The 27,523-nt window shown below is 34.9% G+C and overlaps 1 protein-coding gene across 1 annotated transcript in view; it reads left to right on the forward strand.

Moving 5' to 3' along the window:
• LOC131143931 (cysteine proteinase COT44-like) overlaps positions 1-24,583 on the forward strand; it is a 49,208-nt gene extending 24,625 nt beyond the window's left edge. The window contains exons 2-5 of the mRNA XM_058092285.1: positions 23,036-23,160; positions 24,046-24,132; positions 24,286-24,365; positions 24,450-24,583. Coding sequence (XP_057948268.1) covers positions 23,036-23,160; positions 24,046-24,132; positions 24,286-24,365; positions 24,450-24,583 — 426 coding nt within the window. The remainder of the gene's footprint in view (positions 1-23,035; positions 23,161-24,045; positions 24,133-24,285; positions 24,366-24,449) is intronic.
• The last annotated feature ends 2,940 nt before the right edge of the window (positions 24,584-27,523 follow it).

Below are 27,523 nucleotides of genomic sequence, written 5' to 3' on the forward strand. Positions count from 1 at the left end.
TAATTTATGATTCAAAATTTTGGACTGTTTTTGAAATTTATTTTATTTTATTATAACTGCATTTTATACTTTCATAACTGGAATATTTAATTACATCATGTAAATTAAATATAAATATTTTTCATTTTTATTATATGGTTTATATAAAAAAAATTAGATTGTATTTATTGTTTTTGAATTGCAATTGATATTAACATCCTATTTATTTGTCTATATTTATTCAGTAACAACAGTTACTCTTAAATCTATTAAAAGTGTTGAGAGATATAAAGAAATCAATGAGTTTCTTATTTAACTTATTTACTTTAGCTGAGATTGGTTACAGTTCCAAGGTAGTAGTTTAATATGTAACTTATCATAAGGTATAGGTTATTAAATCTTGAAGACCGAGCGCTAACTACACTGAAGTGACACCAAATTCGATTTTAGCACAACAAATTACTATGTTTTAATTTATAAAATCTATTTGTTGTAGTATGTGGCTCATATCGAGTGGAACACATGTACAAAGAAAGCTTGGGCTTGTGTTGACCTTATCGGTCATGCCCGATTTTGATTATGACAAATACTCTTTGTATCGATCTAATGGGTGTTTGAGGTTTTGTGTAGGAACTAAGATTGTTAAGATCAAGATGGGCACAAAGCAAGTAAAGCCTGAAGACCGATTATCGATCTTAATTGTAATATAATTCATTAGTGAAAATCGGTCTGTAATAGTAAGTAGGGCTCTAATTTGTAATAAGCTCACACACATCACATGCATGATAAATACGTAAGCTCAAAAAAATCATGAGTGAGAAATGACCTTAGAAAGACCTTAGGGTTTTTCTCTTTAGTTGACCGAAGGTCGATCGACACCAGACTTTTTCGGTGTCTTCAAATTGGACCCCAAATGACCATAGGACACTCACATTTGCACTTATGTTTGTTAGGCACTTGAATAGGGTTTGTATGTTTCAAAACTGGACTGAAATGCACACATGGTGCACTTTTGATCGACCAGGCAAGTCAGTTCATTTTGGCCTGGTTGACCGAACCAGACCTGGGTCAACTGTTGACCAAGGTCCTGGTCGACCGAACTTATGCAGTTCAAAAAGCCTTGGTCGACCGAAACCTCCATGGGTCAACATTTTGACCATCTGGTCGACCGACCCCTTTTTGTACTCCAACGACCAGGTCGACCGAGGGTCCTCGGGAGAAATCCCAGCGGTCTGGTTGACCGAACGAGCCAGTTCAAATTGGTTCCATGGACCGAACCTCAAAAAATTGAAAAATCGCCCTCTCCTGGTCGACCGAGCCCTGAGTTCAATTTTCCCCTAGTCAACCGAACCATATAAGTCCTGGTCGACCGAAACTGATCTGGTCAATGGGACCTCTCGGGTTGCCCTGATTTTTACCGCGATTAAATAATTTTTAAACAGGGTTAAAATGCTTTAAACATCATTAAACTTCCCTAATAATACCCAATAGGTCCCCAACGGTCATATTTTCTCCTATGCCTATATATATGAGATCATTTTATGAAAATGAAAATGGATTAGCCACTTTGATTAGGGGAGAATTCTCTGAAAACTCAAAAGCCTATTCTACTCATTTCTGAGCCTCATTCACTCATGCTTACTATCTATTAGTGCCTACATCATTTGTAAGTGGATTGAGTGTTTGTTTCCATAGGTTTGCTCTCCTTGTCTTTCTTGGTTGATACGATTTTATTGAGAGAAAAACCTACGTACTTTTAGGGGGCTCCATTAATAAGTCTCTCCTAAGAAGACTTTCATTTGATCTTCTGAGGTTGTACATTCATTGCAATATCTTGAGAAGATCGTATAGTATTTTGGTTGCAAAATCCTTTCATAATCACTTTCAAATATCTATTGTGCTTTTATCTTGAAAAATATTTGAAGAGATATTTGTTTGTGTGATAGTTATCTTTGTTGCAATATTTACTCACTCATATATTTTTTGCTGAAAACAAAGATTTCACATCCTTTGTAAACCAGGCATATACATCATTTGATACTTGCATGCTTGAGACATCCTGTTGATTGAAATACTTGAGACTTGACATCTTTGTGTGAACTTATTGGTTGAATATACTGTGAAACAAAGATTGCTTGTTTGACACTCTCACGTACCCATTACACGTAAGCACAATCACTGTACCATTTGATTATATACACATTTGTTGAATTTCCAGGCACGGGCCTGAAGAGGGAGACTACCCCTAGAATAGTCCCGGATTGGCTTAGACCCGGTTAGGAAAGCTAGGTGCGTCGTCCTGTTAAGACATGTAGGTTGAGGTCAGCCCTGCTAATTGACCTGATTAAGGTTGAGGTGAGTCCTATGTTAATTTGACCTGGTTGTAAATGGTGTCGCTCCACCCTTAAGTGAGCTATTAGTGGAATCCTCAGGCTTGCGAGCTAGAGGCGGGGACGTATGCACAGTTGGCCGAATCCCGATAACATATCGTGTGTCTATTTACATTTCAGCACTTTATATTTACCGCATGTATATGTTATAGTATGAATGATATGCTTGATTTAAATTTCACGTATCTTATTTATCAGCACATTTAGAATTGTGTAAAAAGACCCTAAGTTACCAAATCATATTGACTTCTTACTTAACCTAGGAGAAAAGTTTAAAATTTCCAATTCACCCCCCCTCTTGGGAATACACCTTTTCTAACAGCTTGTAATTTATTGATTTATTGTCTGGGATGCTTAATGGGTTGTGGGTACGGGGGCGATGCCCTTGCGGTATGGTACAGGGGTAATTTGAGGATTTTTTATAATACCTTTTGTACAATTAGGGTCAGTATAAATATATATGATGTAATCCTACTTTGATATATTGAAATACAACCACCGTTCACTCTAGTGGATATAGGCATACTATCGAACCATGTTAAATCCGTGTGTTTTTGTCGCTTCATCTCTGTGTTTTTTTTGTACTATTCATCCTAATTGTCCCATGTTTCACGAAAATTGGTATTAGAGCAAAGGTCACGATGTCTGGGATTTCTTCTGTGAAGTTCGACATGGTCAAGTTTGACAAATCTAGAAATTTTGGATTACAGTAGAGGGGGGTCGAGGATTTGTTAGTGCGGTAGGACATGGTGAAGGCGTTATACGAAAGGCAGCCGGAAGGCATATGTTAGCCTTAGTGGCTATATAATTATATTTAATATGTTTCGATGATATTAATCTATTTGTAGTTCCAAGTGTAATCCATCTTTGCCGATCAAGTTAGTACAGGTACAAGTGACAAATACATAAAGGTACTAGATCAAAGACAAAGATCGGACTGAGAAGACGTTCGAGTAGGAAAGATCAAGATGGACACTCATTTGGAAGAACTCAAGAACATCCAAGGAAGCTAATACAGAATCATATGTAATGGAGAATGTTTGAGGTAGTGTTTATTGTAACTCTTGCAGTTTTGTTTCACGCATGATTACTAAGCAAGAGTTGAGCAAAATGCATGTGCATATTATTACATACGAGTATATAGGATATCACTTAAATGAAAAATAAGTTTTTCATAGTTTGATGCTTAAGAGTTTTCAAAAAAAAAAAAAACAATGAGTTTTGTGGAAAATATCTTATACTCAACTTTGATTAAAATAAGACATAAGAGTAAATAGGATATCACCAAATCATAAGTTCAGTACTTATGAGTTTTCAAAGTAAAAACAAGAGTTTTATAAAAATATCCTTTACTGAGATATATTTTTATATGGGGCAAGTTTTAAATCAAATTAGTGCTATAATCTTTTAAAATATTGGTCCTAATTGGGTTTAAAATCTCAGTTATGCACCTCTCAAATTTCCTGAACACCTTTCAGTATTTGGGGCATAACTTTTGCTAGTAAAGTCTAAAAAAGGCAATCTTGGTATCTATGGAAAGCTAAGAAAAAATCCCATAATTTTCATGTTGATCAATTGTTGACTCTGGTGCAAACCCAAAAGGAGGGGTGAATTGGATATTTAAAATTTCTCTCATAGGTTCAACTAATCTAGCGACAGTATTACTCAACATAGGGTCTATCTATGCAATTATAAACCCAATCATTCATAATAGTAAATTACAAACATTCATGTTGGAATTTAAAATGCAAAAATTAAAAGCACGCACAAGAAATGTTATCGGGGTTCGGCCAATATTGCCCACATCCCCACCTCTAGCTTGCAAGCCCGAGGATTCCACTATGACTCACTTCACAAGTGGAGCAACACCGGATTACAACCAGGTCAATTAGAATAGGACTGAACTCAACCTTTACAACCTCTCCTTGCAGGGCAAAGAAAGCCCTAACACCTTATCCTTACAGGTTAAATCAAACCTGTAACGACCCGAATTTAAAATGGAAATTTGAGTAATAAAGAGATAGGGAAATAGAGACAGAAATAGAAGAAGGCCGTAGACTTCGTTGACGACATTACATTTGGGGAATAAAATAATTTTTAAGAGATTGCCTGAATTCGTCGACGAACACAGGGTTTCGTCGATGAAAGCTTTAAGAATTTCGTTGATGAACACAAGGCTTCGTCGACAAGAAAATATCGAGAGGGGTTCTAAGGCAGCCTAAATTTCGTCAACAAAATTTATGAAGAACTCGTCGACGAAGGTCGGGCTCGTCGACAAATTCTGCTTTTTATAAATACTAAAAATCCGATTTTTATTTCATTTGAAGCTTCCTTTCCACTCTCACTCTCTCTCTCTCTCTCTCTCTCTCTCTCTCTCTCCTCTTTGGCCCTCTCACTCTCTCTCTTCTATTTTGGGCTAGTTTTATGCCGGATCGAAGATCTGAGGCTACCACGACGCTCCTGGCAAAGTTCCCTACAAGTTTGCCGGAGCGGATCGTTGGGGAAATGAAGTTGGAAATCATCTCAGAGTTGAGGTAAGACTTTTTAAGCCAAATTAGACTTTATGGTAGTTATAGAAATTGATGTACGCATGAAAATACTAATGTTTAATACTATGAGTTTTGAGTTTCAAGGTATTGATCAGGAAGTCATACGGGGGTTAGCCTAGGATATTTTGGGGGCTATTTCAGTAGCTAGGTAAGGGAATAAATTAAAATAGTTATTTTTCACACAATTTATTATTGATTATGAGTAAATTTATTTTCAGAAAAGCAAATGTTCTACTTGTATATTATAGATGAAATGTGCATTTGGAAAATACTGCTATTATGATTAAAATATATATGTATGTACGAGATGCCAAAAATGATGATTTTCAGAATATAAAGCATGACTTTAAACGACATATGTGTGGCATGAACATTATTTTTATGTGAAGTGAATCAAGATATGAATGATTTTACAAGCAAGCATATTTCCAGGTATTTTGAAAAGACGAGTTATGTTATACTGAGTTTGATGAATATATAAAAAATGAGTTATTTTCAGAATGTAAATACCTGAAACGTATTTATGTTATTGGCGTGAGGCTATGTATTTATATTATCAGCACGAGGCCATATTTACGATTTTGGCGCGAGGCCATGTATTTATTATCGGCACGAGACCGTATTTACGATTTTGGCGTGAGACCATGTATTTATATTATCGGCACGAGGCCGTATTTATGATTTTGGCCGAGGCTATGTATTTATGATTTCGGCACGAGGTCGTATCTATGTTTTCGGCACGAGGCCGTGATGATGTTATGTATGTTCATGTATTATATGTTATTACAACCAGGATGTTAGTTTAGTTTAGTTCAGGGCTCGGTACTGTAGCTATATTGTAGATCAGATATCTACGTCAGATTAGTGCTAACCATCCCATAAGGGGATGGGAGATGGATAGTCGATGTAGCTTTCAATAGAGTGTAGACGTCCACCTGGAAGTCCGGACCAGGGTGTGGCGGGCCCATCGTACTTACAGACATATTTGATTAGGCAGTGGTCGGCCAGCCATTGTTGGGTCCCACCTTCGGGCTGCACAACCCATCATGGGGGGTAATACATGACATTGCTAGCTATTCATCCTGGGTAGATTTTCAGTATTACAGTTATAACAGATGCTTATGTATGTTATGATTTATTAGCAAATATGGAAGTACATGATTATCCAGAATGATATTATGATTATTTCCAGAGTTGTGAAATGTACTGTATATATATATAAGCACTTTAAATGTTCATGTTGTCACACAGATGTATTTAGTTTATTTTCCCTTACTGAGACGTGTCTCACCCCCAACATTAACACATTTTTCAGGAATCCTAGAGAAACCGGCGGGTCAAGGACGCTGTTGAGTGAGTGGAGCTTCCCTACTAGAAGGGTAAGCGTTGAACTAGGACTAGGAGACTTTCTGTTGTAAGGTCCTAGTGTCATTTTTGATTTTTTGAAAGATTGTAAATAAATACAGTATTTTGGGAATGTTATATAAAGCTCTGGTATTATGTTTTATGATTGGATATTCGAGATTGTATGTTTACTGCTGCTAGGTTTTCCGTTGTGCCTCACAGGTGTCCCCGCTACCCACGGGTTCGGGTTGACCATCTTGATTTATTATGTTATATTTTATTGAGGGACATTACAAAACCCCCTCAAGCCACGCCTGGAATACAACAAAATTACAATACAAATCATGTACAATATAATGCTTCTCCAATAAGCAGATATGTACCAATACAAATTAGTAATCAATGCACATCAACACAATATATAGAAACTATAAGTTTTTTGCAATAAGTGTCCAACTACACTCTTACAACTATTAATATGCAATAACCACAAAGAGTGTACAATTAATCTATCTTTAGAACCAAGTATCAATATTGATTAATCATAGCAAGGGTTTCAAAGATTTGCAACAAGAGTGTTCAAAATATCTCACAAATGATTTTCTCAAAAATATAGCTCAAGAGATATTTGAAAAGTATGCTTGTAAAAATGTATTTGCACAATCAAAATACAAGCTTAGTGAGTCTTGCAATGGTGATGCAAAGACCCACTAGCTACAAGGTTTTCCCACACAAAGAGTATACATTATACTAGGGAAAAACCTTAGCTAAAACTCTCCAACAAAATCAAGCAATCAATCTCAAGTGAGGAGAGTTTTGAGCAAGTGTAGCTACTCAAGATCACTCAATAACACTCTCAATAAACTTGGTTTATCAAAGGAATCACAATAGGAAAGTGTATTGAGTTTGTATGTGAAAAATAGGCACTTAAAATTTCAGAGGATTTTCAAGATAATTTAAGTGCTAATCGTATCTTAATTTTTCAAATGAGCTTGTATATATAGGCATAGACAAAATTATGGCCGTTGGGGACTCAATGGGTATTATTAAAAATATTTTAAAATTGTTTAAGAAAATTAACCCCATTTAACCCTATTTACCTCGGTTAAAAGTTGGACCAACCCGAGAGTTTTGGGCACCTAATCCGTGGTTCGGTCGCCTGAACAGACACAATAGGAAAAGTGCATTTTTGAGGTTCAGGTGCCTAAATGTGGGTTCAGTTTGCTGAATCGAGGCGATTTCCAAAAGTTCGAGATTCGGTCACCCGAGGACCCTACGGTCATTTTTGGTTAGGTCACCCGAAACCAAGTCAACCTTCTGACTGGTCAAAGGTTCGGTCGCTCAAGGTGTTTTGAACACCAGGGTTCGGTTGCCCGAAACCTCACAAATTTGGCCTTTTATGTCCTATTTCAATTCAATTATTTCCCCTGATAATATAAGTGATTATGGGGACTATCTTATGTGTTTGTGTAAGGACCTAGGAACTTTTTAAGGTCTTTGAGTTAGTCCCAAAAACCCGGCGTCGATCAACCGAAGAGTGATCCCTAAGGTCATTTTAAGGTCTTGAGTTTATAGTCCTATATGCATGATATGTAGATTATTACAGACCTAGGATAATTATTATTATAGACCCGGAAGAATAAAATATAGATTACAACAAATAAAAAAAACATTCTGGGTCTTCATTTTCCTTCAGGTCTCCGAGTGCCATCATATGATATTGCCAAGATAAACATGCATATCAACTCAGCAGACATTAAATACCTGAATATTTGTCATAATTAAAACAGGGTATGACCTACAAGGTCAACATCAGTTTTTCTTCTTTGGGATATTAGTCGACAATTTCAAGCCAAATGTTGCCCGGATGAAATAGTCACCTAATTGGGAAGATTAGTCAACAAATTGGGCCAAATAGTCCATGAATTAGGTCAAACAGTCGACAATTTGCATCGGGATTCAGTCCCCAATGGCTATAAATGGCTAGTTTTCAAAGTAAATATATAATATATCATCCCAACAGCCATAAAATGGGTAGTAACCCATTTTACCTATAAATAAAAGTCCAAAGACTTGTTTTAGACATTGATTTAGTAGTTCATATATCATTCCCAAGCACGCCACATTTTAGTTCATATTTCACGTGCTTAACATCTCTCTTACTCTTTATTCTAGTTGTGAATCATTACATGGAGAGATTTGTGTGAGGTTTGATTGTATTTATTATGAGCTCTTGAAGGAGCATTATTATTGTAAATCATTTTCTTCCTCAAGTTGTAAAAGGGTTCTTAGTGAACCGTGGTTGAAGGTTCTTAGTGCACCGAAGTGTAAGGATTCTTGGTGAACCTTGCGGCCCATGGTGAGCGAAAGGGTGGTTCCCGTGTGAAGGTTCTTGGTGAACTGAACCTTGTGGCTCTTGGTGAGCGATAGGGATTATTCCTATTTGTGAAGGCTTCTCCGCTAGTGAAGGATGCATATAGTGAATTTTGGAATCCTTGAGTGTGTCTTAAGGCGTGGACGTAGGTAAGAGGCTGAACCACACTAAACATCGGTGTTAAGTTTCTCTTCTCTACACTCTTTTATTTATTTCTTGTACATGATTTATATTTTATATATTGTGATATAATTGCTTGTATCTTGTCAAGTTTTATTATTTTATAGAGGAAAGCCTAAATATGCAAAAAAGTCCATTCACCCTCTCTCCCCCCCCCCCCCTCTCTAGACTCTACTTTAGGGCCAACAAATGGTATCAGAGCAAGACACTTATATTATCAGAGTAATTTGAAGAGCATAAAGATCAAATGACATATATTGTGGACACCTCTTCCCAAGGACTATCCGTGACGAAACCATCGTTGTTTAACGGCTCCAACTGCCTAGCATGGAAGAATTGAATGATAATCTTCATTCATTTACATGATCTTGAGATGTGGCAGGTTGTTGCAAAAGGAGACTACATCTAAAAAAATGAAGAAGGGGAACCGAAAGAAATAGAAGAGACGTCAAACACGAAAAAAAAAAAAAAAAAGCTAGTACAACTTCAAAAACAAAACATTTTCTTTATTGTAGCTTAAGTGATAATGAATATAGTTGTATTTGCGAATGTGAAACCGCAAAAGAAATGTGGAATATGCTTCAAAACACCTATGAAGAGCCTAAGAAAGAAATAGGTTTTACCTTAGATTCATCTAGTGCTACTCACCTAGATACATTAGGAGAAACACATTCTTGATTCATAGCCAATGAACAAGAGGAAATAAGTTCGAATGATGATGATGATTATACTCCTTCATATGATGAATTAGTGAATAATTGTGCTAAATTATTTGATGAATTAGTTTTAGTAAAAAGAAAAAAAAATATTAAGAAAGAACTTGCTTTATTTAAACTAAGGGAACTCTCTTTGAAAGAAGAAAATAATTCCCTTAAAAGGGAAAATGAGGAGCATATTGAAAATGCTCAAAAAGACCGTGAAGTTTTTCAAGTAGAAGTAGGAAATTTGAAAAATCAAATTGAAAATTTTTTTTTTTTTAAATACTCTCTTGAAAAAGAAGATGAAGATCATGGAAAAAACTATTAATGAATTTACAAGAGGAAAAGAAAACTCCAATAAATTCTTAGGAGTTAAAAGAAATAGTTTTTACAAAAAGAATTTTAAATCCTCTTCATGGGTATGCCTCATTAAGAAAATATAGGGTTAATAAGGGAAAACCCTCACATGCAAACAAAATATGCTTGTATTGTGAAAGAAAAGGGCACATTCGTTATTTTTGCCCTTATAGAGGAGCTAGAGGCAAAGAAAGGAAGCTATAATCGGTAGTTAAGAAAATCAACCCCTTAGGACCCAAGGAAGAATGGTTACCAAAAAAAACTACATGATTTTTTGAATATTGCTTCCTTAGAACCTAGGATTAGAAAATAGGATTTAGGTAGATTTAACCAAACCTAGGTAAAAAGGGATAGTGATGACTAAGTGAATCTATATAGTGAAAAGTTTACAGGCACTTGCCAAAATTGTGCTTATGGTATAAAATCCCATATTACTCATAATAATTGTTTAATTACTACGATGGGGACTTTAGAAAAATAAGCCAATGTGATGAGTTCAAATGATAAATCCATTATGATATTTTGACTATGTTTATCCTTATTAGTTGGTTAATTTCTATTTAAAAGTATTGGCTATAACTTATGGGATAAAGTAAGCATGCACACCCTCACAAGCTCTATAATTAGGCTTATTCTTTAAAGACTAGAAAGGAATGAAACAATATGTGATTTTGTAAGACATCAGTCTTCATAAGATATCATTCCTTCAAAATGTCCAAGGGAAAAGGACTTAACTAGCCTATTTTTAGGTGAAAATAGAAACGTTCTATTTCTGATTTGAATAACTTAGGTTTTGAATAAAGGATTCAAAAGCATACTTTAGTAAGTAAATCCATCTCTTATGGACAAGAGATATATTCCTTAGTTACATAATCTGTTTTTGATGATATATGCTTAAAATTTAGAAACATAGTAAGAATATCTAAAGCATAACATAACTTATCACATACATGAAGTTGAGTTTTAGGGGATTGAATCATAACAACTTGCTCACTTTGAACATAAATGTTGAATGCTTGATCAAATTTCAAAGGCATTCTTAAGGCATGAAAATTCAGTCATCACCTAGGATCAATATGCCCAACTCTGGTAGTAGAAACCTTCTCAAATTCTAGTTATGAGCACTAATAGATTCTAAAGTAGTTTTCTACTTATGAATACTCATAAGTATAATTTCGCGCCAAATTTGAGGCATTTACTAAGGAATTCGTGTTTTCATTGTCTCAAGATAGAGTATCCCTCGCTCTATGCTTGACATGAGAGAAAACTCCTTAACCAGTAGCATTCTTTTCCATAGGAAATCTTTACCAAATCATTGGTAAAGAATTTTATATTCATAGTATTATATTCTTGCTCAAAATTATGAGTATATACTTAGTTTATGGCACTTTCCCATTAGTGGCAAATCGGGAGAACATGTCTCCTATTACCAAGAGCATTGTTCAATAAAGTTTTGTATAATCCTAAATGCTCATTGCCGAGTAGTAAGGACATACTTATCATGCTTAAATCGCAAGCATGAAATCGTTATGGAAAATGTCCACTTATAATTACTTTGAAATTATGTAATAAATTGAAAAATAGCTCTCGAGCTATACTCAAATCTGATAAGCATCCCCTTCCAAGGAATATACGACTCATTATTTGGATGCTAATCTAGAAAGCAATACCAAAGTAATTCAGAGAGGTTATTTTAACATTGGAATTATCTACCTCTTATCTAAAACTCACTTTGTTGAGATATTTGCTCAACAAAAGCTTCAAGAGCTCAACAAAATGCTTAGAAAAATTCAATATCATATATTATGCTATGCTTATATAGACATATCCTAGAGCTGCTAACTTGCCACATAAATCAACATCTCTTACCGTTAGAGGAAAATTTGTCCTCTGTAGTGGCAATAATGGAAGCCTCTGAGTGCCAAGTGATGAATAGACTAGATCTTATCCTTAACTCACTTGAATCAAGGTAAGTCTTGCTTTGAGAATCAAATAAGAAACTTCTTAGGATGAAAAGAAACTTTTTAGATCCTTACAATCATTCGTGCCAAACGTTGAATAGACATGAAATTCATCTTATCAAAATCTCAAAGCAATAATAGGTTCTCTAAATAAACATTCATGATTGATCAAGAACCTATTTACCATAAGCATCATTGTGTTTGTGCAATGCAATTAGTTGTCGAGCATGCACTAACTTATGGTTGATTCAAAAAGAAGAAAAATTTCTTCTTATACTCTTATTTATTCATCGTTGAAGTATCCCTTGTAAGAGTATCTATTCCATATTCCATTGAGAGTTTCACTCATAAGTACTCAATCAATTGTTGCTTAATCAATTACAATAATATAATTCTTAATTTTCAAAATCATTCATTCTTCATAAAGTATGAAATTAGTCATGGAAGCTAATCTAGTAAAACTGATGGTTTGGTTCTGCACCAAACTATCAGTGGTTTCAAAAGAAACCATCAACAGAAATCAACCAAGGTAGGTTAACGTTTTGGTTCAGCACATACTCGCCTCACCAACATGAAATTGGTCTTAATATGCTTTTAGGCCACTTTAAGCTAAATAAATAGTTCTTCTTCTTTTTTTTATGATGATCAAAGGGAGAGAAGTAGCCTGGTGTTATAGGTTGGTTACTATAGGTAGGTGTATTAAGTACAAATTTGTGGCAGTGCTTAAAATGATTTAACTAAAAGTTTGGATTTGCTACTTAATATGTTTTAATGAAAGTTCTGTTCGTTTGTTGCTTTATCTTAAAGAACTTTCTAATTTTTGTATTGTTTATTATATAGCTCCTTTGAATATGAAATATCTAGTTGAATAATTTAATTGCGCCTTATATGCATATAGTAAGGGGAAGCAAAATTTATAACTTATTCAAACTATATGCATAAATCAAGGGGGGGCTTTCAATAATATCCTGTAAGAACACCAATGGTTTTCCATCATCAAAAAGGGGAAGATTTTTAGCCTTGGTAGCTACATGATCTTAATTATCATGTTTTGATGATAACAATCCATTAGTGGTTCTAAGTAAAATAATTTTTGCATATCAAGATGATAAGTACAAACTCAAATGTAAAGATTAAGTAAAATTTTAATAGGTTAGACATCTCAAAAAGGAGGAGATTGTTAGCCTTAGTGACTACATAATTATATTTAATGTGTTTTGATGATATTAACATTTTTATAGTTCCAAGTGCAATCCTTCTTTGCAGATCAAGTTAGTATAGGTACAAGTGACAAATACATGAAGGAACTAGATCAAAGGCAAAGATCGAACAGAGTAGACGTTTGAGTAGGAAAGATCAAGATGGATACTTACTCAGAAGAACTCAAGCACATCCAAGGAAGCTAATGTAGAATCATATGTAATGGGGAATGTTTGAGCAAAAGTTGAGCAAAATTCATGTGCATATTAGTACATACAATGTTGACTCTATGAGTCCAATATTGTTTTGATAATGACAAATCACATAATATCTCACATGTGCATTGAGATTGTGAACATGATCATTACTTAGCATGCACGGAAGGTAAGAAAGTCGTGGAAGCCATGAGGATCTTAAAGCATATATAACCTCACACACTCCATGGAATTTGAAGAGCGAAATGATGAAGAAGCTTCAAGTTTTCAATTGTAATGGGTATTTAGTATTGTTTAAATTTACATATCTCATATGATGTAGTTGGAAGCTCAAAAAGACCTAAACTGATCTTAGGACACATACATTTCATGAAAAATCTATTTAAATTAGTTCTAGGTTGGATAGTCATTGTAGAGGCACAATAAGTCTGAAAAATAAAGGCCTCGTCAATGAACATCCTGGCCTCGTCGATGAATGATCTGCTCTCGTCAACGAGAAAATACTGAGAGCTCAAAAATCTCAGACAGACCATTCAGCGATGAACTCATGTTCTCGTTGGTGAACGAGTGTTGAACACTCGTCGATGAACGTGTGCCCTCGTCGACGAGTACATCACGCTAAACAACACTCCAATGTGGACATGGATGGAAATCTTTTATTTTAAATTATCCAAAGGCCAGAAATCTTGCAGATGGCGAGAACACTTATAAATACAACCTCTAAACCCTAGGGCATCACTTTTTGCATACTTATTGAGAGCTTTGAAGGTATTACAAACTTCTTGCCTGCACTCCAAGGCATTCACATCAAGTTTGGGCATTTCGTGTGTTGAGTTTCAAGATAAAAGGGTGTTCATTCATATGATCTTGTGCAAATTGTTGAGTTTTTGAGTATGATCCCTGTCTTGATACTGACAAAGCATAAGTTTCTTATGCGTGTATTTAGTTATTGAATAGGTTATAATTCAACACACACATAAGTAGACTGGAAATGGAAGCCTAGAGGAACAAAAAGCTCCCACCATCCTGGCACATTCCATGAAGTCTTAAAGAGCAAAGATGAAGACATTTAGTTTTTTTTTTATTGTATATGCATTTAAGTTTTTATTATTTGGTCTGTAATAATGCTTGCATTTGCATGATATGGTTATATGCTCAGATAGGACCTTAGACTTACTGTAAGGAACCAGACCAAACTTTGGTCGACCGAAGGTTGACCGAAGTTGGATTTTTTAGGTCAAATTAAGGGCAAAATAGTAAATTTTAATGCCCTTGGTCGACCGACCATTCTTGAGTTATAATCCAACGGTCGACCAAAAGCACTATTTGTCGAGGTCAAAATTTGACCAAGCCTCGGCCGACTGAATCTAGTATGCACAAATTGGCTCGGTCAACCGGGCTCTGTCAACATATTGACTTCCCTTGATCGACCTTTCTATTTTGAACGCACCTCCCTTGGTTGACTGAATCATAAACCTCTGACGCCCCAACTACTTGATCAACCAAACCCTGTAGTTCAAATTGGCCTTGGTCGACCGAATCTATATTGAAAAGCAAGGTGTAGTCCCAAGAGGAGGGGTGAATTGGATTATACTTCGTTTATTTCTTTGAGCTGATTCTTGACTTGTTTTTTTAATTCTTTAATCACTAAAGAACTTAGTTTCCTTTATCCAATCAACATCACAATTAAACAACCAATCAATTAAACACAATATTCAAACCAAACAACCAATTAATTTTTCAAGTATAAGTTAACTGCAGCACTATTAGATTAATGGAAGTATGCAAGATTCAACACTCTTTGGAATATAAACACATTCAAACTTTAAACCATTCAGCCACAATATATCAATATATTAAATTCAACTTTCAGCTTTTGTTGTTAGCCCTAGTTATAAATTTGAATTAAGCCCTGTATATATGAAATTTGTACTTGCTGATATAAAGCCTTGTATTGATGGATTTGTTTCTTCAATATGATGTGCAATATAACATTCAATCAACACAATATTCACACTCTTCCCAATATTCAAAACTCAAACTAAACTCTCAGTTAATTTATCTTTGGGATGTTAACCAAGTAACGTACTCCCGTATGGTTTCCGCAATATATGGTGTAACCAACGTACTCCTTTTCGGTTTCCGCAACCCAAATCAAAATTAGACTTCAAGTTTACTTGATTTCTAAATTACGTAGTTTGTATGATTTAGATATTCAAAACATCCACACAATTGTATATGTACTGAAAATAAAGAGTAAGGGAAAGAATGAGTGAGACGGAGATTTTTACGAGGTTTGGCTTATATCCAACCTACATCCTCGCCTTTGGAAAACCACCAAAGGATTCACTAAACTTGTTCTTTTAACGGGCGGAACAAACCTTTACTACACTCCTTGGTTAAGGCTAGAGCTCGCCTTCTCCAAACGATATCCCCTCGTCTGGTCACTCCTTAACTAGGCTAAAGTCCACCTCTCTAAGTAATATCCCTTGCTTAGCCAATGATTCAAACAACCCTTGGAATCGTCAATCTACAAGAAATAAATAAAATAGATGCATACAAAGAACTCGCTCCTCAAAGAGCTGGTTAGTACAACAATTATAGCACAACTAATATACATCAAAGTAAATAACAATATGGAAATTAACTTGAAACTCAATGAAGTATATCAACGATTAATTCTTTCAATGATTGAAAGATTTAGAATTTGTAGCACAATTCTAGTGGAAGAATATCAGCAAAAACTCAGTTGAATTCATGCACAATATGTGAGCTTGAGAGCCAGAGAGAGCCTTGAGAATTTGAGAGCAATTGAGAGAGATTTTGAATTTTTGCTGAATTTTAATTCTTGGTTTCATTGATTCAATGATCTTTGAAGCTTATTTACAGACTTTAAAAAGTATGTAACTTGATCCCCAAGTGACTTGGAGTATTCCCCAAGTTTTTACAAATTTTAAGCCCCAAGCAACCTCATTTAAAAATTTGACAGTTATGAAAAAAATTCAAAACAGTCGCGTGGCAGTAGACTGTCCATTTGTGGTAGTCATCTATCCAGTTAAACCAAGGGGACATCAAGGTGGCATTCGGCTGTCCAAACACGAACAAATGCCTCAAAGTGCACTAACAGCCGACTATCCAGTTCTTGACAGTCGTCTGTCAAGTTGTCAACTTCGAGCACCCTTCAGTTTTTTGATCATAACTTTTTCTGTGTAACTCCAAATTTGACGATATTGGTGTCAAAAGAAAGATAAAATAAAATTATACAACTTTTATGTTGAAAAAATTTTAAAATAAGTATTTTTGGATAGAGAAAAATGCACCTCAATGCGGATATAGAAAAATTGATAGCATTTGGAAAATCCTCTTTTTGGTGCTTTTCATTCCAAAAATGATTTTTAACCTTTTTGAAACAATTTTTGACCTTATAAAAATATTTTTCAAGTATGTTCAAAGGTATCTACGTCTAATAAATTTACCTAAGAGTTTCATGCATCCATATTGAAATTCTTTAAAATACTTACATGAAATTTCCTAAACTCTTTCGAATTTTCAATTCTTGAATTCCTTGAGGCTTTTATACTTGTTTCATCTTTCTTTAAGCTTTCATCAAGTTATCTTTAATCCTCATGCTCTCATGATCTTCAAGATTTATCTTTAACTCCATTTTTGAATCCATGCTTTAAGCTTCATATTGATCATCCTTCTTTGAAATATAAGTTTTTATGAATTCTTTAAACTTGCATTCATCATTAAGTCTTAAAAATACATCGCTTAAACAAAGCATGTTAAGTTCTACTTGTTTGTTAGCATCAAAACAAGATGTTAAGCCTTGTAAGGCCAACATATATGAATGGTAAACCAACCTTTGCCTTGGTCGTCCGAACCCACGAAGGGTTCAAAATTACCCTAATATGGTCAACCAAACTTACAATTCAAAACGACCATGGTCGACCGAACATCAATGCTCGGTCAACCGACTCGAGCTTAAGTCGATCGAACCTCGCGGGTCTACTATTTTTAACTGTGCTAATCAGGGGCTAATTTTTAATTAAACTTTTTTCAAAATACCCAGCGTGTCCTTAACGGTCATATTTTGAGTAAAATCTATAAAAAAAACCCCCCTCATAACCTCAAATTAAAAACTTTGATTAGCCATAATTTTCTCTCAAATTTATTTTAACTTTTCCTAATCCAAGTTCCCTCAAATCTATTTTTATTGCAAAATTTTTTTCTTTGGGGCAAATCTTTTCATACTCTCCAGACTCTCTTTGATTCTTTCTTTGAAAACATTTTTTGAAGAGAGTATTTTTATTGGGCATTTATTTTAGAGTGTGTTTATTGCAAAAACCTTTTCATGCATAAATCCTAACTTCTCCAAATATCTTTTTTTGCAAATCTTTGTTGGAGAAAACTTTTATTACAATTTGATCTTTGGAGTTTTTATTGCATATTTAGTTCACATCAAAGATCATATATGTATTGTTTTTGCAAAAATATTTTTAGAGCAAAGCCCTAAGTTCTCCTACTGTTTTTATTGAAATATATTTTAGGAGAAAATTTTTATTAGGGACAAAATCTTTGAAGCATTTATCATATATATTCTTTTCAAAGATTACAAAATCATTTTTAGAAAAACACCCTTACTCTACTGAGCTTATATCATATCATAAGAGAGTGCATGTATATGAGCTTAAATGTGTACATCCCAGCTTATTGTTTGAAACGTGTAATATGAACAAAAATGGTTTTAATGTATTGGTTGGGTTCATCTCATAAATTGAACTCGGGAGTCTGAGCCCCATAAGTGAGACCGGTTGGGTTCAGCCCGTAAATTGAACTGGAGAGTTTCAGCCCCATAAATGAGACCGGTTAGGTTCAAGCCAAAAATTGAACCGGGGTGTCTCCACTCCGTAAGGGAGACCAGTTGGGCTCAACTTGGTGATTGAGCTGGGGTTTTTCCTCACCCCGTATAAAGAGGTGTTGTAAACGATTTCTGCTCCGCTCGTTAAGTGAGCAGGTTTAGTGGAATCCTTGGGGGGTATGCCCAAGGCGGGGACGTAGGCTGGTTTGGCTGAACCTTGATAACAAATATCGTGTGTCTCTCTCTCCTTATCTCATTTAATTACTGCACTTTAACTTCCGCATGTGTATGCTTTTATTTAATGTTATAATTATTTGCATGCACACCTCTATTTAAATGAGATGTAGCACTCATGTATGTTTGCACTAATTGGAAAATCATTTTTCATGCACGCTTTAAATTAAAATGGGATATGATGTGATGCACGTATGCAGATATTTAATTACAGTGAATGCCATATTTGCTTTAAATATTTGCTTCCTTGATTGATTGGGGGAATTAAGAATGCTTAGACAAACCCTAGGTTGTGTAATACTATTGTCATCTGGTTTAAACTAGGAAGAAATATTTTATGCCCAATTCAACCCCCACTTGGGATTACACCAATTCCAACACAAACAAGTCGGGTATTGAGGTTTGGTAAACAAGGTATCGTTTTTGATATATTGATCTTTATTCTCAAAGTTTTGTACTCTCACAATCATATTGTTAAAAGATCTGTTGAGAGCAAGATCTTGACTTTTTCATATAATATATTACCTAAAGAATTTTTTTAAGAACTTATTAAAGCGTAAATCCTTGAAAGCATTCACTATTATATATTATATTCAAAGATTTCATATCAACTTCATTTTTGCAAGTAACTATTTGTTTAGATCTTTGGAGCCAAACTGTGCTTCATATGCTTTTACAAAGATCATTTAGTTGGATTCAATCTTTGAAGCATAATAGTCATATCTATATTTATACAAAGATTATTAAAAGACCTTTTTGACCACATCACGTACACTCATTGAGCTTCACGTTATATCATTTGAGTATGTATGAGGATTTAATTGTACTCATTAGCTTGTTAAGGAGTGTTTGAGTTTTGTAGAAAATTGTAATTATTGTTGTATTGACGGTTCAGGTTATGAACTGGGTTGAGGAGGAAGCTACGCCTATTGTAAGCAGCGGATTGTAATGGAAAGCTCCGTCCTAGTTAAAGGAGCGGGATTAGTGGAATCCTTGAGTAAGTTGCTCAAGGCAATGACGTAGGCTAGGTTGGCTGAACCTCTTAAAAACTGTATTTGCATCTCTCTTTCCCTTAACTCTTTTAATTTCCGCTTGCATTTAATTTTGTGGTTGTTGTGTATGTGTTAACAGGTTAGTATGTCAATATAATAATAGGGAAAGATTGATTGATTAATAAAATCACACATTAAAATTAATAAGTTGAGAAATACTGAACTACTTGTCATCTAAGTTGTACGTGTATGGTTGTAAGTAGTTCAAAATTAGAACTTGAGTGACACAAATTTTAAAATACCCAATTCACCCCCTCTTGGGATTACACCTTAATTAACATACAAGTATATAGGATATCACTTGAATGAAAAATAAGTTTTTCATAGTTTGACACTTGAGAGTTTTCAAAAACAAAACAATGAGTTTTATGGAAAATATCCTATACTCAACTTTGATTAAAATAGGACATAAGAGTATATAGGATATCACCAAATCATAAGTTCAGTACTTATGAGTTTTCAAAGAAAAAAATAAGAGTTTTATTTAAATATCATTTACTCGGATATATTTTTATATGGGACAAGTTTTAAATCATATTAGTGTTATAATCTTTTAAAAACTTGGTCCTGGTTGGGTTTATAACCTCAGTTATGCACCTCTCATATTTCCTGAATACCCATTGGTATTTGGGGTATAAATTTTACTAGAAAAGTCCAAAAAGGGTGATCTTGATAATTATGGAAAGCTAAGAAAAAATCTCACTGATTTGGGATATTAATTGATAATTTGGGGCAAGTTGTAGAATATCTCAAGCAAAATATTGCCCAGATGAAACAATCTACTAATTGGGGCAATTAGTCGACGAATTGGGGCAAATAGTCCACGAATTAGGTCAAATAGTTAACAATTTGCGTCTAGATTTAGTCCCCAATAGCTATAAACGGCTAGTTTTCAAAGTAAACATATAATATATCATCCCAACAACCATAAAACAACTAGTAGCCCAGTTTCCCTATAAATACAAGTCTAAAAACTTGTTTTAGACATCGATTTAGTAGATCAAATATCATTCCCAAGCATAGCACATCTTAGTTCATATTTCAAGTGCTCAACATCTCTCTTAATCTTTATTCTAGTTGTGAATCATTATTTAGAGAGATTTGTGTGAGGTTTGATTGTATTTATTATCAGCTCATTCAAGGAGCATTATTGTTGTAAATCATTTTCTTGCTCAAGTTGTAAAATGGTTCTTGGTGAACTGTGGTTGAAGGTTCTTGGTGAACCGAAGTGCAAGGATTCTTGGTGAACCTTGCTGCTCATGGTGAGTGATAGGGATTTGTTCCAATTTGTAAAGGATTCTCCATCATTGAATGAGGCTTATAGTGGATTATGGAATCCTTGAGTCTGTCTCAAGGAATGGACGTAGGCAAGATGCCAAAACACGTTAAACATCGGTGTTAAGTTTTTCTTTCTTACACTTTTTTATTTATGTCTTGTGCATGATTTATATTTTATATATTGTGATATAATTGTTTGTATCTTGCCAAGATTTATAATTTTGTAGAGGAAAGTCTAAATACACAAAAGAGTCCATTCACTCCCCCTCTAGACTCCACTCTAGGGCCAACAACATGCACGCCATAAATTAGAAGGAACTAAAAGTGAAGACTATGGCAACTATCAGACTTTGTCTGGTTGATGACGTGATGTATCATGTCATGGATGAGGAATCACTAGCGGCAGTTTGGTTGAAATTGGAAAGTTGGTATATGTCCAAGTCATTGACGAACAAGCTTTCTCTTAAGTAGAAACTCTATGGTCTTAAGATGTCAGAGGGTCCATATATGAACCAACATATCAACACGTTCAACAAGATCATCAGTGATTTGAAGCAAGTTGATGTGAAGTTCGAAGACAAAGACAAGATGTTGATGTTACTGAATTCCCTACTTGCTTCTCCTACATACAAAAATTTGATTACAACTCTGATGTGGGGAAAAGAAACTCTCAAATTGGAGGAGATCACAAGTGCTCTATTAGGTTTTCATCAGAGGAAGAAAGCCAGTGATGAGGATTTTCAAGGTGAAGGGCTTATGGTGAGGGGTAACTAGGAATGTTGGAGAAACAAGTCTCGGAGTGGATCGAGTAACAATAAATCTAGGTCTAAATCCATGAAGAGGAAGGACATAAATTTGTTATAAGTGTAGGAAAAAAAATGGCACATAAAACGAGATTATCTAGAGAAAAAGAAGGGGAATACAAAGAATAAAGAGGGCCCATCACAGTCAGCGAATGTAGCGAAAATAGAAGACTTGGAGAGTGGTGACGAGGATATGCTTTCTGTTTCATCCAATTCAGATCATCTCATAGATTCTTGGATTCTAGATTCAACATGCTTCTATCACATAACACCCAATAAAGATTGGTTTGACACCTATAGGTTAGCAAATTCTGTTTTTGTTTTAATGGGTAATGATGCTTTATGCAAAGTTGTTGGAATAAGGAATATCTGAATTAAAATGTTTGATGGTGTTGTTAGAATGTTGTGTCATGTTAGACATATACTGGATTTAAGGAAGAATCTGATTTCATTAGGCACTTTTATATTATAATGAATTTAATTACAAGTCTACAAGTAGAGTAATAAAGATGAGTAAAGGTGTCTTAACAATAATGAAGGGGCAGAAACTAGTAGGAAATATTTATGCACCGCTAGGTACCACAATTGTAGGTGGAGTTGCTGCTGCAGAGTCTGAGTCAGATAGCACAGTCTTGTGGCATATGCGGTAGGTCATATAGGTGAGCATGGGATGATGGAGCTTCATAAGAGAAATCTATCAAAGGGTGTCAAAATATGCAAGCTTAATTTCTGCAGGTATTATATTCATGGGAAACAGATTAGGGTGTAGTTCAAGACAGTTACACACAAGATAGAGGTAATTCTTGTCTATGTTCATAAAAATGTTTGGGGGGCTGTAAGGGAAGCATCACGAGGATGACATATGTATTTTGTGAGTTTTATTGATGACTACTCACAAAAGGTTTGGGTGTACTTCATGCGGCACAAATAAAAAATGTTTGCCAAGTTCAAGTTGTGGAAAACTAAAGTAGAAAACCATACAAGGAGGAAGATCGAATGCCTTAGGTCCTACAATGGTACTAAGTACACAAATTGAAAGTACACGGAGTTGTGTGAGCAGTAGGGGATTAAGAAACACTTCATAGTACATAAGACACCACAACAAAATGGTGTAGTAGAAAGGATGAACAGAATAATAGGTGAAAGAGCTCATTGTCTCAAGTTGAATGCACAGCTTGCAAAGAACTTTTGGGTAGAACGAGTGAATATAGCATATTTATTGATTAACATGCCACCTAGTGTAGCACTAGATGAGAATTTAGCAGAGGAGGTGCAGACAGGCACCGCGGTAAAGTACTTTGGTTTAAGGGTGTTTGGATGTCCAACTTACGTGCATGTTTCTAGTGAGGAGAGATCAAAGCTTGATGCGAAGTCTAGACAGTGTATGTTTTTTTAGGGTATCAAAAAGAGGTGAAAGGCTTTAAGCTCTGGGATCCGAAGGCAAACAAGGTGGTGATTAGTAGAAACATGGTTTTTGATGAGAAAGCCATGTTGTAACGTACTTAGGAAGAAGAGAAACGTATGCTAGAAAATTGCAACAGCAATGAGCATGTGGTACAGGTAGAGCTAGAGATCCATGGTAGAGAAGACAATGTTCAAAATATAGGGAGTTCTAATTCAGGAGATCAACAATATCACTGTGTAGCTATAGATAGACCTAGACATGCTATCAGGCCACCCACCAGGTATGGTTTTGATGATTTGGTTCCTTATGCACTCATTACTAGTAACGGAGATCCTACTACTTTTCAAGAGGTGATACATTACCAAGAGAAGAGTAGATGAATGGGTGCTATGGTGGAGGAGATTGAGTTTCTTCATAAGAACCAAACATGGGAGTTAGTGGAGCTTTTAGAGGGGAATAGAGCAATAAGATGCAAATGAGTGTACAAGAAGAAAGAAGCAATATCAAAAAAGGAGGGAGAAAAGTTCAAGGCTCTTCTTTACTCATAGAGAAAAAAGGGTTAATTATAATGAGATCTTCTCCCCTGTGGTCGGACACACTTCCATCAGGGCAGTGTTGGGTTTGGTAGCACATTTTGATATGTAGTTGGAGCAGATGGATGTAAAGATAGCTTTTCTTTATGGTGATTTAAAGGATCTGATTTACATGATACAACCAGAAAGGTTCAGTAAACCTAGACATGAACACTTAGTCTGTAAATTGAGAAAATCACTTTATGAGTTGAGGTAGTCTTCGAGGTAGTGGTACAAGCGATTTGACTCCTACATGATCTGGATTAGCTACAAGAGAGAATATGATTGTTGTGTTTATGTGAAGAGCCTTGATGATGATTCCTATTTTTTATTTTTTTGTTACTTTATGTAGATGATATGTTGATTGTTGTGAAAAGTATGAGTGAGGTCAATAAGTTGAAGATTTTATTGAGAAAAGAATTTGACATGAAGGATTTGGGTGTGGCCAAGAAAATTCTTGGGATGGAAATTCGTAGGGACAAAACTTCTAGGAGATTATAGTTATCTCAGCGTAGCTATGTTGAGAGGGTATTAGAAAGGTTCAACATGGATAATGCAAAACCAATGAGTACACCTTTGGTGAATCATTTTAGATTGTCTACCGCTCAGTGCCCAAAGACATATGATGAAGTTCAAGACATGTCAATTGTTCCATATGTTAGTGCAGTGGGGTGCTTAATGTATGCTATGGTTTGTACAATACTGGATTTGTCAAAAGTTGTTAGTGTGGTGAGCAAGTTTCTATCAAATCTGAGATGACAACATTGGGATGCAGTCAAGTGGATTTTCAAATACTTAAAGGGTACTATAAACTATGACATCATGTTTGGCAGACAACATGGTAATCCTTCAGTTGTGGGATATGTAGATGTAGATTATCTAGGGGACTTGGATGACAGGAGGTCTACCACAGGTTATGTATTCACTCTTGTGGGGAGCCCTATTTGTTAGAGGTCTATGGTTCAGTCTCTAGTTGCACTATCTACTATTGATTCAGAGTATATGACAGTGGTTGAGGCTGCCAAGGAAGCTTTGTGGCTTACTGGGTTGGTCAAGGAGCTGGCTATCCAGCAAGGTGGAGTTCAGTTGCATTATGATAGTCAGAGTTCCATTTATTTGGTAAAGCATTAGGTGTATCATGCGAGGACCAAGCAGATAGATATGAGCTTTCATAAGATTAGGGAAATGGTTTCTTCTGGTAAACTATTGTTTGAGAAAGTTCACACTTTTGAGAATGCAGCAGACATGTTGACAAAGCATGTTACCACAGATAAATTCAAGCACTCCTTGGACTTGATTAAAGTCTCCAGATGCTAGATGGGAGGTGTCCCAGCCTATTGCTTCAGATGGAGTTCCAAGTTATATATATTTTTTTCTCCTAAGGGGTGAATATTCATCAGGGTGGAGATTGTTATAGTATGTGACTCATATCGAGTGGAACATGTGTATAGAGAAAGCAGGTTGATGCCGAAAATGGAGTGGAGCAGAACAATAATGTCAACCATTTGGGCTTGTAATTTATTATTTTATTGGCTAGGATGATTAATGGGTTGGGGGCAATATGGTACAGGGGTATTTGAGGAATTTTTCTAATACCTCTGCATGCCTAGGGTTAGTATAAATACATATGATGTAACCTTACTTTGATGTAGTGAAATCCAGTCGCCGCTTGCTCTTGTGGATGTAGGCATATTGGTCGAACCACGTTAAATCTGTGTGTTTTTTGTTGCTTTATTTCAATTTTTTTCTGTACTATTCATCATAATTGTCTCACGTTTCACGACACTATTACTACAATTATGGTTTTTGAATTATTATAAAATTTATATTTTATTGATAAATTGTATTTGTACTTATTGTGTTCAATATAAAATAAGAGAGAGAGAGAGAGAGAGAGAGAGAGAGAGAGAGAGAGAGAGAGAGAGAGAGAGAGAGAGAGAGGAGGGTTAAATAAGAGAGAAATTAATTAAATAGTTAAATGAGCCATTATTAGGAATTTTAGGAGTTAAAAAACCAACAATTAGAAATTAATTGTATAGTTAAAAAATTCAAAATTATAAAAACTTAATTATAGTTTTGGAGGCATATAATTATAGGATGACCTACTTTAATATATAGTATAGATATTATATCTTGAGAAAATTTTTGTGGACTTACATAATCGATTTTATAAAAATTTGGAGTAAAATGTTTGACATTTTGGGAGTATGGATTTTTTTTTGCAACTGGGGGTTGGTTTGCCCTTTATAAACACCTTTTTTGGACTTACATGGTGGCATATATGATGATGCTTAGATTATTTTGTTGTCCCCAATAAAGTTGTCAATTTTGTTGTTGTCAAAGAGTGGATCGCTACTCCAAAAGCTGGTGAGATGGAAGTTTGATGAAAATTTGTCATAAATTGTGAGATATGAAAAATGGAAAATAGTCTTGGGAGGTCTCGATGACATCCAAATGGATCTTTCCACCCTTTGCAAGGAGAAACTTTTAGATGGAGAGAGGGAGAGTTTAGAGTTTGAATGTGTACTCACCTCTTTTCGGAGGGGGTCCCTCAAAGAAAACTTAACCATCCTTTACATTTGATTTCTGAGTGGGTGGTTACCTATGAATTGATAATTGCCCATGTACAATTATTATATGCGCGTGGGTTCATGCGTGACCACTAACTATGTAATGACCCAGAAAATAAAATAACAAAAGAAAATCAGAAAAATAGATTTTTGGCCGGAGAAGCAGAAAATCAGCGACGGTTTTGGAAAGTTACCGTGGAACGTTAAAGGTGAAACGGTAATTTTGGAGTCAGTTAATAGAAAACCGGCGACAGTTTTCTAAAAGGCACAAAAAACCGGCGACGATCTTTTGGCCAATGCTGAAAATTATAAAATGCCGAGAGTTTTATTTTGTTAATCAAAATAAAACTATTCTTTCTCTCCTCTCAAAACCCACGGCCCCTCTCCCTTCTCTCTTCAATTTCTGCTCCAATAAGCCTCAATTTGATGATCAAGAACCACCACAGGGTTCTTGGGAAGATTCTCCACAATGTAGGTGCAGCAGAATTTTAGTTTGATGTTTTGGGGCACCATTCCAAAATTGAGGTAGGGATGTTATTTAGATGTTTTTGGGCTGATTATTAATTTATTGCAGGTATAAGCTTAGATAAGAATGTATTTTTAAAATTAAATTAAGAAAATGGGATTTTGGTAAAATGTAGGGTTTGGTGCAGATGTTGTAGACTGGCTAGGTTTTAGTCGGCGTTTTTAGAAACCTAGGTAAATAATAAGTAGTTTATAAATTCAGGAAATATGGGTATGATAGTTATTTTGAGAAATTCAATTGATTGACAGAGGAATGTATATGTGTATAATTTCAGGTTTATGGAATTATGAATGTCATGGGCATAAGTTAGAAAGTCAGTAGACGAGCCTAGTTTGTCAGGTAAGGGAAATATGCTATGTTAGGAATTTCAGAATGATTATTTAAATTATATGTTTTTCCAGATTATTATTCAGTTCATGAATTATTTGTATATCAAGAAATACGGTTTTTTCAGTATATGAGATATTTATTTATGTAGTTGTGTGGCATGAGACAATATTAGATCAGTATATGAATTATACAGTTTTCAGACTACTACGATTTACAGTACGTATGCAGAAATATGTTTTATCAGACTTAACAGAATTAAGAATTACAAAGTATATACAGACAGATGTTTTATAGCATATGCAGATTTCTATGATTTCCATAATTTTAAAACCATAACACTATGATTACAGTGTATCTAGTTCAGATTTTACAGATCAACTTTTGATGTTATGGTGATTTCCATAACACTATGTTATTATAGTTTATATAGTTTAGATATTACAGTATTTACAGAGTAGCTTTCGGTGTTATGATTATTTTTCATAACACTATGATATTATAGTGTTTTCAGATCAGTTTACGATGTTATGGTTATTTTGGAATCATGATGAAATAGTAAGATATATATAGGAAATAGTATATATAGTATCGGACCGTGATGAATCAATTTATGTGCAGTCAGTAAAGCACGATACCATTGCTATT

The sequence above is a fragment of the Malania oleifera genome, chromosome 12, assembly GCF_029873635.1.
Source record: "Malania oleifera isolate guangnan ecotype guangnan chromosome 12, ASM2987363v1, whole genome shotgun sequence".
NCBI classification, from domain to species: Eukaryota; Viridiplantae; Streptophyta; class Magnoliopsida; order Santalales; family Ximeniaceae; genus Malania; species Malania oleifera.